This window comes from Coenobita brevimanus, chromosome 97 (assembly GCF_032717465.1).
Source record: "Coenobita brevimanus isolate Jiangsu-jjx chromosome 97, ASM3271746v2, whole genome shotgun sequence".
Taxonomy (NCBI): domain Eukaryota; kingdom Metazoa; phylum Arthropoda; class Malacostraca; order Decapoda; family Coenobitidae; genus Coenobita; species Coenobita brevimanus.
Window position 1 is genome coordinate 40,476,312 of NC_137050.1, and position 14,161 is coordinate 40,490,472.

The 14,161-nt window shown below is 40.0% G+C and overlaps 1 protein-coding gene across 1 annotated transcript in view; it reads left to right on the top strand.

Annotated features, from left to right (window-relative positions):
- The first annotated feature begins 1,475 nt into the window (after positions 1–1,475).
- The window catches only part of LOC145413665 (uncharacterized), a 135,032-nt gene continuing 122,346 nt past the window's right edge, over positions 1,476–14,161 (top strand). The window contains exons 1-4 of the mRNA XM_080283322.1: positions 1,476–1,491; positions 1,695–1,832; positions 6,544–6,678; positions 9,937–10,071. Coding sequence (XP_080139448.1) covers positions 1,476–1,491; positions 1,695–1,832; positions 6,544–6,678; positions 9,937–10,071 — 424 coding nt within the window. The remainder of the gene's footprint in view (positions 1,492–1,694; positions 1,833–6,543; positions 6,679–9,936; positions 10,072–14,161) is intronic.

The window sequence follows — 14,161 nt, forward strand, 5'->3', positions numbered from 1 at the left end:
TTGACGTGTTACACACAAATTTAGATTTCTAATACTGTACATAATTTTCTAGTCAAGTAACATTCACTTTCCAAACATCGTTATCGAAAAATAGTTAAAACGATAGAACGGAATAAACAGTAAACACACGAAGCACGAAATGTTTGCTTCAAATTCCAGAACTGCACTAAACACATTGAAAGTAATGCAGACTTCTCAGAGCTGCAATGCAGTAATTACCAGTACTTACCAGAAGTGGAAATAAATGCAGGATTGAAACTCCCCACTACATTGTTTGACAAACCCTGCTACTGTCATCAGTCGGGATGCAACCCATGGTTATCTAGGAGCAGAAGGGATGAGCAATCGGGTACAAGACGCATTCTGTTCTTGAGCAAACGTTTCTCTGACCGTTCGCGCCCCCTCTGGAAGCTTCTGCGCGCCCCCTAGTTTAAGAATAATTGCTCTAGGCCAAAGAGATGAGTAATGGCCAATTGCTTTTAAAGGGGAAAGAATGCTAAGAATATAGAAAAAACAAGAAAAATTCCATGTTGTAATAAATAATTATATGCTTATGTCGCTAGCGCGGTAAGTGATGGAAGCAGACAGTGAGATAGGAAGGTAGGTAGGTAGGTAGTTAGGAAGGCAGGGAAGTATGTAGGTAGGTAGGTAGGTTGGCGGGGAGGTATGCAGGGAGGTAGACAAGATGGTAGGTAGGCAGGTAGGGGGTTGGGTCTGTTGGTACGTGGGTAGGTAGGTAGGAGGATAGGCAGGCAGGCAGGAAGGATGGTAGGCAGGGTGAGAGGCATACAGGTAAGTTTGGAAGTGGCCGGAGAGGTAGGTAGGCAGGAGGGTAGGTATGTAGGTTGGCAGGGAGATAGGTAAATAAGGAGGTAGGCTGGCAAGTAAGTAGGAAGGAAGGTAGGTAGTGAAGTAGTGTACAGTAAATAAGGAAGTAGACAGAGATGCAGGTAAACAGGTAGGAAGCCAGATGGGTGGGTAGGCAGGTAGACAGGGTGATGGGCAGCGAAATGGGTAGGGCAGGAGCCAATGAGGTAGGCAGGAAGGTACGGTAGGTAGGATAGTAAGTAGGTAGTAGGTAGAGAAGTAGCAAAAAGGACAATAAGTGCAAGTAAATCGATAGAAGCTGAAGTAGTTTGCAACTTATTACCTGGCCGTAAGAGTCGAATTGTCTAAAAGAGTGGCTGCAGAACCAGCGATCATTGCATAACAAACAATCTGCTGTACACAACATACAAACCTTCGTCTTCGATTCCCTGGCATGGCAACACGGAACTGGTATTAATCTTTACCTATCAATTTCGTGGGCTTCTGGAGTAGTCCCGGTTGTGAGCACATCACCACAACCCTCATTTTCTCATTCCCCCCCCCCATTTTTTTTTTTTTTTTGCTGGGAAGGAGGAGGGAAAGGTTATCTCCTGTTTCTACACATACAGTAGGTTATATCAGATTACAGGCACGGCAGGAACACCAAGATGTCAACGTCGGGAAGTGAGCGACCCTCCCTGTTCCCTCGGTTACTTCACTGTGTTTGTTGAGTTTTTTATTTTAAACAAAATTATTGTAGTAATTTTCTTATTTTTTGCCTTACTTGCACCAAATGGTAAAGCTAATTTGAGAGATACTGTATTATCGAGGATCTATTGTGTGAAGTGTTTGATATATTTAATATGGCTTTTTTCATTTAATTTCAGGAAATGGTCGTGAGGGCAGTGAACCCACCAATAAGGTTAATATGACTTTAATGATGGAAGGGCTGGCGCTCGTAAAAGAAATTCAGCTGGCCATGAAGGAGGAATTCACCACACTGAAGAACAGTCTTCGTGCCCAAGGTTAGTTGCACTTCCCACTGAACGTATCATCGTCACAGGCCTGAAGGTTACTAATATTTTACTCGCCATGATGAACAAAATATTTTCTCGGTTAGTAAAAATGGTATCTAGTGGCGTGAGTCATGTTTTTCTGTAGCTGCCATGGTAAACCTTGGGTTTGGCATCACCACTCACTGCTCATCCTCATAGTCACAATCGGTCGTCCTCCGTCCATTTGTGTTTAAGATTTGCCATCGTTCACTTGGTAGGTGGTTTCAGAAACTTCATTCGATTATGCAGGAGAGTGGGAGCAATAACTTTACATTCCATGTTGTGGCTACCACTCATGTTCCATGTGAAAATGATGCATTAAATATAACCTGTCTCCCTATAACTGTAGCAGGATCTACAAGAGCTTCTGTCTTTCTCACAGTCAGTGGAATAAAGCTCAGAATGAGTGTATTCCTGGAAAACCCTAACAGTGTAGTAGGCTTATCCAAAACAGTTATGAGTTTCAAATTCTTCAGTCATTATGCTTGGTACGAGGATACGTAATGTGCCCTGACGGATTTTGGCAAAGAAAAGCTCAAAACTTCACTCCACTAGTTTAGATCAATATTTTTAAAAAACAAATGCGACGCTGGAAAAGTTTTAGATCAATGGAGTCATTCAAAAACTCTTGTGGTTTGAGAATTTCAGGAAAATAACTACATTGGCCTCTATGCTACAATGCTAGCAAAACAACCCTGTAGGGATTGTTTCAGAGATCACTTGCACCTTGTGCATATGTTGCTGGTGCTATCAATCAGTACTATTTCGTGTAAGCGAGCGTTTTCAGCACAAAACTAGGTGAAATAAAATATCGGCAAAGCAATGGCAACAGAAACGCTAGAGAAACTCATCACGATCTATGCAGATGGACCTGCATTAAAAGATTTTGACCCTCCTCAGCAAGACCAAGGAAGCTGAAGTGCGAAGAATGACCAGATGAAGAGATCACTGAATATGAAGAGTAGGCTGTCATAACACATCATAAGTGATCTTTACAATAATGAAGTAGCTTCTTATTTTCTGTACTGCCAAGTAACCAGATTACTGGAGTTTATTATCATGTTCAGTGCTAGCAAATAATGTATTGCATTTTGAAACAAATAACTGACAGTTCATTTTTTCTCCTGTCAAGGGATTGTAACTTTCGGTTAGTGTAATAATTAATTACATTGATCGAAAGCCTGAGTAATAAAATGTAAATAGAGTACTGAAACTATTTGTGCTTGGTATATTTTAGTTATATTCAACGTGGAGTACAATAAATAAAGCAAAAGCTTGAAAATTTTGAAAAAATCCCGTAAAAGACATTTTATAAACGCCATCATATTTTTGATCTGACTGGTAAATTTTCATCTGGCTAGTAAAACTTGAGACGTACTAGCCAATGACTGATAAGCTAAATAACTGATTTGCATGCCTGCCATCACCATCATCATCATCATAACCTTTTCCAACCTAAATATGGGCTAACGGAATCCAAATGCAAGGACAAAGAATGTACAAAAGCGAAAGACCTATCAGCAGCATATCCAGTAAAATGGACCATAGTAATTTAAGTCCCTCAAATCTTGGTTTCATTTCATAAACCTAACCATGTGCACACACACACACACACACACACACACACACACACACACACACACACACACACACACACACACACACACACACACACACACAAACCACAAGAAGTTATACAAACCTTTGCCATATGCTTCTCCGTATGTAGTTCATCCAACAAACTCCACCTTCTCTCAGCGTCATAGCTTCAACTTCCGTACCTCGCTTTCGTACACACTGATTTGCCATATCCATCTACTTGCTTAGCCTACCACACCTCCTTCTACCTTCAAACTAACTCATATACCTATTTCACCGCCCTGTCTACATCCATTTTCTCTATATGACCATCCCAAATAAACATACACTCTTCTACCATACTATCGATAGACCTCGTGCTTCACTTCTTTTGCAGTCAACAGTGTTTCTGATGTTGTCCACTCTGTACGTCACACAAAGTTTTCAAGTACTGTATCTCCTTTCCACTGCTCTTACTCCTACTGTTTCCAGTTTATACCATACCAAGTTCTCAACACCAGTAAGTAAATGTGAGGACCAACACACCTTCATGCAATCCATTTGCAGCTTTCTCCCTGGACTTCTGAATCATATTAACGCCTTCCTAACAGCAGCAACTTTTCTTTCCTGTACCACTTAGGTGTCCATTTCAGTTGCACATTTATATTTCTTTGTTCTTACTACATCAAGATTGGTGGTAGGTGGTAGCGACCATCATCCACTCACTTGATGTGGCGTTGCCTACGTCTTCCTTAAAACGTTCTCATTCCTTTTCTCTTTCTCCCATCTTTCCTGTCACTTTATTATCCTTCTCTCCACTTCAGGTAACTCTGTACTGAATTACAAGCTGGAACCCAGGAAACCGTTTAAACATTGAGTGGCAATCATATAACCAAATACTGGGGTGATGTGGAGCCTGCTATGGTGCCCTTGTTAACTGGATGGAGAGACACAAATGCTGCGTCCCTCCAGGAACCATATCTCAATACTATTCCCAGCGCCTCACTGTGGCGAGGCTTTGTCTTCTGCAAGGGAATACGGGTATCAGTTCATTGCACGGAACTGTCTGACAGAGGTGATTGTTTGCCTGCGGTTGATGGGTCTTCCCGGCCAGACAGATCGAGGTTGCTGAACAACAACTACTGCATCAATATGCTCAAACTCCACCAATTCAAGTCTTTCTCCGTCGTCTAGCACATGTTACTGAGTAACCTTCTCTCTCAGCAACCACCATTTTTATCTTATTTGTATTTATTCTGAAACCATGTCGCTCACACGCATTCACGAATTTCTGCCCTAGTCAGCGAAGAGTCTGCTCACACAGAGTCTTCATATTATTCTTTACATAAATTAATGTCACATTTTAAACCACCACACCCCTTCCTTATGCATCTCCAAAAAACAGTCATGTTTGCCATTGCACTGCTAGCATCAGTTCCATTCATCATCTGTTCAAAACATTTTTCCGTCTTATTATTTCCCTTCCATTTGTCTATATTTTTCCGCTAACAAAAGTTGTAATTAAAAGGAGGAATTCAGTGTTCCGCAGTGTTTAGTGTTGAGTCCCATTCTGTTTCAAACGGTTATCAGTGATACTTAGAGCGATTATGTTTCAAAATATCTTCAACTTTGCAGATGACACAAAGATCGGTAACACAGTTGATACACTCGCACAAAGACCATTACTTGAGACAGATGTTTATAGTTGTTGAGTTACTGCACGTACATATGTGGCAGATTTTAATAATAATAATTCTATCTCTCCATCTGTCTATAGCCAGACGCCATAATCCCGTAAAAAGTGGCCACATACAAATCTCCTCCATGTCGCCCTGTCGCCTGCCATTTCGCTGCCCCCCCCCCCCCCGAAATACGTGCTATCCTAAATATTGGATGTATAAATTTTTAAAAAGCTCACCATATTGTAAGTAAAATAATAACAGTTTACACTCTTATTAATTGTGTGCTTGAGAATGTGAAAAAATCTTGGAATAATCATAAATTATTTAAAACCGAATTGAAAGTTCATAGGGGCCGTAAAGAAAGTCAACAAATTAGACTGATATGTATAGCATTCATTTTGAAATCAAGGAATATCATCTTTACCTTGTGCTGTACAGCTCCTTAGTATATCCATGTATGTCGTTTTGTTTTTAGATCTGGCCACCATGCAGTAAATAAATAAATAAACAAATAAACTTATGAAGAAGTAATAGCAAATACAGTGAAGAATGGCCAAAATGATATGCAGATTATGGAACAGATCACACGAGGAACGTTTAGAAGTGCTTGATGTGTCTGATTTGTTTAACAAAGCGCCGAGTGCGAGGTGGTCTGATTCAGATATAATAATTTTTCAGAGGGCATGTTACTATGCCTTCAAAATAATAATATCATATTGGATGACACTACAGGCAATGGTTGTAAAATAGCCAGCAAACGTTTCATTTTGTCAAATGGAGCAACGCATTATTTCCTCAATAGGGTTGTAAACATCTGGAACATACTGCCTAGGAATGTGGTTGACAGTAATTAATATCATTTTAAAGTCACTTGGATAAATCTCTGTCTTCTAGTTCTCAGCTAAACGTATTCATGGGTAAAAAAGAGAAATAAAAATAAAACCAACTTTTCCCTCGTATCAAATCTTTGTTTCTGAGTGCTTCTCTTGTCTCTTATCCTACAAGCTCCTCTTAGATTTTCGCCTTGCACCCCACAATCAATCAGAAAAAGGCCACGAATTATTCTTTCACACCGTTGTTTCAGCAGCATACACTAACGTTATTTTCTCAGCAACTATGTAAACAATCTCCTTTTCAGTATTTTCTGCAGTCTCTCAGTGACTGGCATATTTATGTGTTAATTTGCGTTTAAGATATGAATTAAGAATGCAAAACTTTTCATGAAACATGTCCTTGGTCGCCATCCATTAGTAGTCTAGCCTGACAACCTTTTACATTACTTGCAGGAATTCTGGAAGTGAAAATTTCTTGCAGTAAATCATTCAATTAAGGACAGAGAAAGCCTGATGCAGTGGCGAGTGTTTATAATGTGAAAACATTGTCAGATTTATCTGTTACATTATTCTTTCGATGGATTTCAGATGATCGTGAGAGTAGTGAGACGGCCGACAAGGAAAACATGACTTTAATGATGGAAGGGTTGGCGCTCGTCAAAGAAATCCAGCTGGCCATGCAGGAAGAATTCAGCACACTGAAGAACAGCCTACGTGTCCAAGGTTAGTTGTATTTCCCATTGATCGGATCATCTCCATCATCATCATCATCGTGACCTTTTCCCCTCTAAAGATGGGGTGAAGTAAGAACCAGACACAGGGAAAGAGAAAGTACGAAAGTGGCAGAGCTATCACCTTCCATGAAATAGCTCACACTTTCATTCACACATAATTCATGCCCAAGAACGTTTGTGTCGCATCAAGACCTTCATAGCACCAACCCTTTTTCATTATGCTGCTCCTCTCTCCAATCTCTTTGTACCGTTGTCTCTCTCTTGTATCACTACATCGAGGTATTGTAGCTTATTCACCAATTAAAGTCTTCATTCATCAGCCCATAACGCTGAAACTCGCCTTTTCGCTCAACACTGGTCACTACTCTTTAATAAATACAGTATACTGCATTCACAAGCAAAACAACATCATATGCATAGAACATAATTATTTGAGATACTCCATCCTTCATCATTAACCAATATCCCCACCTCTCATCCCACAACTCGATTTTGCTTCTTACTTATATATATATATATATATATATATATATATATATATATATATATATATATATATATATATATATATATATATATATATATATATACAGGGTTTACAGTATATTTATTTATAAACAGAATAGTCATGGAGACATCACACAATCGTACAATTTTGTCTTACTCCAACATCATTATGACACCATTCTTTTAATCACCAGTCTACTCTTACTCTTGCTTCTCTTCCATCAAAGGAACTATTTACAACAATCAGTAAGTTTCCCTTCGTACCATACTGACGGATAGCCTTCTATATTCTTTCCGTCTTCTCTTTGACATACGCTTTTTCCAAATTCATAAATGCTGTGCAGCCCTTACATTCTTCTACTCACGCATTTTCTGCTATTTGTCTGTCAATTTCTGATGCACAAATTCCTTCCTACTTCAAAACCACCACTAGCTATTCATCATTTTGATGCTCGAATATTCCTTACTTTCTTATTTAAGGGTGAGACGGCGGCTGAATCGGTAGAAAGGTGGCCTGCAGTCCTAATGAAACCAGAATCGAATCCCGCTGGGGTAGGAAGCAGTTTAAGGATTTGATTATCGTAAAAACGGACTTTACTAATCTTCCAATAGAGTGGGTGTCAGCGCCAAAGTGGTGACATGTGGAGGTGTATGTTATGCAGGAAGACTACTGGGCCTGGGAGCAGGCTGTGATGAATATGCCCAGAATCTGACACGTAAAAGAAAGTAAAAAAGACTTACTATTCTTCCATATACCTTTCCTGCATCACTCATGAGGTTATATCGCGGTATTTTTTGCACTCGCTGTGATCATCTGTATTTTTGTTGAAGGGCACAATTATAATATTCCTATACTCCACCGGTGCAACTTCACCTATCCAAACTTTGTGGCATATTTCTAGCAAACATTCATTCCGTTCTCTCCACTCATTTGTTGTCTCTGTATGTACTGCACCTCAATTTCATTTTCTTCCTCTTCATTCCTCAACCATCACGTGTTCACATCTTGGGCATTATATTTCATCTCTGTACATACTGGCCATCGCACTGCACTCATTATTCCCATTCATTATCCTTCCGAAACTTTTCCTCCATCTGCTTTTCATTTTGTTTTGATTTTAAAAAATATTCCACCATTCGCATCCATCACATTTTCCCACTTTTTCCACCCCCTCTCCTACAGGCTCAGTTTCTTTTCAAAATATTTTCATGACTTATAGTGCTTTACATTTATTTTCTTCATTGATCATAATTTATCTTTTCTTTTTCTCTTTAGTATTCCGCGCTGTTGTTACTTTCAGATATTCACTCCTTTCATTAGAACAATTTGCTACCGGCCATTCCAACGATATAAGTTATTCATGTTTCTTCAGCTCTTTAACGCCCACATCCCACCAAGCTGTATCTTGCTCACTAATCGCTACCCATGAAGCACCACATACAGCATTAGCAAATCTGACCAAACACTCCTAATTCCTGTGTGTTCAGTTCATATTCGTCTTTGATTTTCAGTTACCTCACTATCTGTCTTTTACATTCAATATTCTCTTTGTCCCTTATCCTCCATGCATCTTCCATCATCACCTTGCATACCACAGTCATACGATCAGATTAACCTTTGCACTGTTTTCTTGCTGCCCTCGTGTCAACAACGTTCCCACGCACCTTTCTCTCAACAAGGATATAAGCATTTTGGCTGTAGATCGTTTTCTCCACATTCGCTCAACCATGAAAGACCATGTGCTTCATTAGGCTTGGAATATAAATTACTGATGCATAACCTTCCTTTTGTATAAATGCTTCAATCGCCATCCATTGTCGTTCTCCCATGTTACTCTCACCCCCCACCCCCCAAAATAATCTATCTATCTATCTATCTATAGCCCGACGCCCTAATCCCGCAAAGGGTGGCCGCAGACAAAACGCCTCCAAGTCACTCTGTCACCCACCATTTGACTACCCTCCCCCCAACTCACCCCCTCCTCCCTCATATACCTCTCAACTCCATCCCTCCACCTCATCCTCGGTCTACCTCTCCCTCTCCCTCCCTCCACCTCACCTACATACACCCTCTTAGTCAATCTTTCATTCTCCATTCTCTCCACATGTCCAAACCACCTCAGTGTATTTCTCCTAATCTTCTCAACCACATCCACATCTACCCCACAACGTTCCTTCACTTCTTCATTCGTCAACCTGTCCCTCCACGTCACTCCACATGCTCCTCTCAAGTAACTCATAATAATAATAATAATAATTTACACACATTTAAGAAGTAAAAGTTTTCTCCTCTAACTGCACCAGATTTTTAGAATGAGAAGAAAGCATATTGATGCCAAATATTAAAAATTATTAACTCCATCTACAAAGCTGAACGAGGCTGTGTATCTATCTTTGTTTGTTCACAAAAGTTCTTAAAAAGTTGTTTTTTAGAATTCAATGAAATTTGAAATCTGGTGGACAGGTGGGCACTGGGCCAAGGTAGATTTGATTAGATTCTGAGGTGGATTCGGATCTGGATGATGAAAAAAATAACAAATTTTATTGACGTCAGCGGAGGTATGCCTTCTCTGACATTGTGTAACAAAGCAAACTAAGCCCTTAGAATAAATTACCTCCGACTAAGACGCTGGGCGAGGGTTAGTTTAGAAATCATAAATTTTAGTTATTGGTTTTGGTTGGGGTATGCACTCTCTGAGAGCTTTCTAGTTTCAGATGTGATCCTTTCATTTAATTTCAGAAGATGTTGAGAACAATGGGAGGTCGATGAAAGCAAACATTAGTTTGCTGATGGAGGGAATAGAAATGGTGAAAGACAACCAGCTGGCTATACAGGAGGAATTCGCCACGCTGAAGAGTGGCCTTCGTGCTCAAGGTTAGTTGTACCTACTACTAATTTTATGCAGATGAGAGCGAGTCACAAGAGTCCGTGTGTTAAACAATGATGGAGACATGACAGCCGTGTCAGTCCAGCAACTAAAGTGAACATCTTACCTGACACACCAGCCACTCTCACAGACTCCATTATACATATCCTGGATAGCTTTGAGTAGTCTACCCTCTACCCCACAATACATCAAGTACTTACCACAATGCCTGGCAGTCTATGCCTTCTCCATATTCACATATGAGACATTCTGTCATCCCCCATACCTTCTACCAGACATGCTAGTGCAAATGTTTAATCAAAACTTCCCTTGCCCTTTCACAATCTGTGCCCTCTCATGCCTTTGGAAATATGGTTTAACCTCTTCAGTACAGTGACATCTGCACCAGTAGATTTTTTGTTTGGATTATGGGAAATTTTTCTTAGTGAAGAAACAGCTCTGTCTATCTCCTCTAGTTCGAAAAGGCTTTCGTAAGCCAAACGAAGCTGTTTGAGAATAACAAGTATAAATGATAAAAGACGTCAGATACAATAGAGAAAATGGAAATACGTCTTGGAATTGAAAGAATAAATGGAAATTTTAACACCTCTGCCACAGTGGTGTGCCGGCTAAAAAACAACTACTTTCATAATAACTGATCAGTACATTTAAATTTAAGGAGTTTAGGAACAGATAAAACTGTCATTAGTAGAACATTTCAAATGGGAGTAATGAATGGACCCAATATAAAGAGGTGCAAATGCTCAGACGAAGTTGCGTCCATGGTGCCACCTCTCTATGCCTTCCCTCGTGCTACACGGGCATCTGGTAGAGCTCATGACTGGAATGTCACTCAACCATATTGCAGAACTTCTGCCTATCAGAATTCTTTCATTCCCCGTACTGCTTCTCTCTGGAACTCGCTTCCCCAGAGTTGTTTTCCTCCAAATCTCAACCCACAACTGTTCAAGTCTAACTGTTACAGATATTTTATGAACAGAGGACACCAGTAATCTGGTGTATGGATTATTTTTTTTTTTTTTACCCATTTGTTTTTCCTTCCTCCGTTCTGTTATTAAAAAAAAAAAAAAAAAAAAAAAAAAAAAAACTATAGCTTGAAGAAGGGTACAAGATATACAGTACATGGTAGCACTGACCCTTCAGTTTATGTGACATCCAAATTCTTGGCTCTACTTGTAATTGTTCAATTGTATTTTCTGAGAAGGAGAGGAGGGTCATACGGGAGGTCAACGAAATTCCTTACGTTAGATGGTGGTCCTTTGTTTATGTACTGCTTCTCCATACATGCTAGATGACAACAGGGAGCTGGACTTGTTCCAGGTCTGGGGAAGACTTGAAAAATATATACTTGAAAACCAGACAATGACCATGCTGCTGGACCCAGTCTTAGAAGTAAAATATTCTGCCAGAAGTTGGTTGAAGTCCACTCCCAGACTTACACACAGACTTGCACCAAGACTCGTACCCCTGAAAGTGTTAACACTTTCAAGTAGTTTCAAGCAAAGTAATAAGATGATAGTATTGTAATCTAATGTGAAAAAAAAAAATGTTCATATATTTCAAAAAATTATTGCAGCTACCCTTTGACCACCCTAACCTGTATTGGTTAGGGTGATAATTCATCACATGTATTTCATTATTACAAAACAATTTTTAGGATCAGACTGGTGTATGTGACTGCTTAGCCTTATACAAGGGCAGCAAACAGCTGACACAGCTGTTTCTGCCTCCGCACCACACAGCTGCCCTGTACGTCTCCTCGTATCTCACAAATTTCAGGGCAGATATCACTTTCAAGATACACAGATCTAATACAATCAAAATACCTTTTAGATTAAAAGTCGATGCGCTAACTCATAATGGGGTCAGGAGAAGAAAAAGCTCCAGACTGGAGGATCCGACCTTACTCCCGAGAAATCAAAACAGACAGAGAGAGCGTCTGCCAATCATTATTTGAGGATCGTTTCAAGTTAACAGCACCTTGTATTCCTAACAACACAAACAGTGATTTATCATTGTACTTGTATGTCACCCGTTACAATATAGCCTATTCTACGAATTTTGGAATTTCTCCTTAACCAAATCTCTCTCTCTCTCTCTCTCTCTCTCTCTCTCTCTCTGGTCATCAAATGAACAGTAGATAACGTTATCAACACAGAGTAAAGAGGAATGTGTTCAATTTGACACTAACGATGTCAAGTTGTAAACGCAATATGCATAATGATAAGAAGCACATACCAAAAGCCAAACCAGTAAACCTTATACGTAAAATGTTTTAGAAGCCGTATTCACTCCCTCTGTGTCATTCCCGTAAAAGGTGCTCATTTGTTGTGTGGTGGACAACGAAGAGGCGGAGAGCGGTTGATGTGAAAACCAACAATCTTCACAATGCACTGTTAGCATAAACAGGCTGTTATTACAGGTTATGTCAACTGTCTGCCTTACCATAATGTCAGTGCTGATTGACGTCCAATTAAGACATATGTCGGAAGTTCATACCTATATATGGAGCATTAACAAATGCCACAGACAAAATGAATACTGTTTCTGAAACATTTTACGTATAAGGTTTACTGGTTTGGCTTTTGATATGTGCTTCTAATCTTAACTTGAAACGATCCTCAAATAATGGCTGCCAGACTATCATCATGCTTTTAATCATAACTTGAAACGATCCTCAAATAATGGCTGTCAGACTATCATCATGGCCGATACGAACAACCTAGCTGTTCGTCCCCTCAACTCCGTCGCCTACCCTGGCCTTCACCTTGCCCACCTACTGCCTAAGACTTCCTCCCGCCCTCCCCTCTCTCCCCCACAACCATATAACGCCATCTATGGAATGAACTCGAAGGCCGATTCATGTTCACAACGGAGAGAGTGAGTTGACGATCCGAATATTTTTCGAGTATGTACAAACGAACCAACACACACACTGTTGCCACTTCTACCATATCTAGCTATTGGGTGGCCCAGGCGGAAACGTTACCGGGTGTACCAAAACAAAGGACCTCGTTGATAGCTGCACCCAAGCAGAATTTGACAGAGAATTGGTTAAACTCTAATGACTCTCTCCTGGCTCGAAAATTAGTGTTGCTTCTCTTGCTTCTGAGTTTTATTCCATTATTTCTAGTCACAGTATCATTCTGTATTTCGAAAAAATTATCTAACGTCATCAAATTTGACAAGCATTTTAAATACTTGTATTAGATCTCTGAGTCGTCTTTTTTTCAGAGGAAACTTATTTAGCTTCTTAAGTCGGTCTTCACTGGATAAATTTCACAGCAATGGGATCATCTTTTTGGCTCTGCGCTACACTCTCTCGAGCATACTAAGATTCGGGGATCACTACTGTACACAGTATTCAAGGTATGGTGTAACTAACGACGTATAAAACTTAGAAATTACACCAGGCGTTCTGTGATCAAGGTTCCTTGCGATGAAGCCGAGTATTTTGTTTTCCTTGTTACTGGCTGCTGTACCCTGTTTTGAGATTTTTATAGGTCGTTAATGACAATAACTTCCAGGTCCTTCTCGTCCTTTACTTTCGCCTGTGGGGTAATGAACATGCGATATTCATATTAAATGTTTTTATCGCCAAAATGCGTTACCTTATGCGTATCTACATTAAATTTCATCTGTCAATTTTCTGACCGTTTATCAAACACCATGATCACGTAAGGGGTAGCCGCTGGTCTTTACGTTAGTTGTTTTACCGGTAGGGGCACTAACGATCCGCCAACCCTCTTGTTGATACGTATGGGTTAGTTATATGGTTACCACCCAGAGCTGTAAATGGTTTCCTGACTTACAGGAAACCATTAGATTTTTAATTCAATATAAAGTCACCAGAAAAGGAAAGAAGAGGAATAGAAAGTGAAGATGGGAGACATAGGAAGAGAGGACGGCAGACACAGGAAAAGAATGATAAAGGTGAAAGATGTAGGCAGCACCACATCAAGTGAGTCAATGATGGTCGCCACCACCTACAACCATTTTTCACTCTAGTTTATTAACTTATCCAGATTCACAGTCTGCTTCCGTAATGATTTTGCATCCAATTTTCGTGCCATCTGC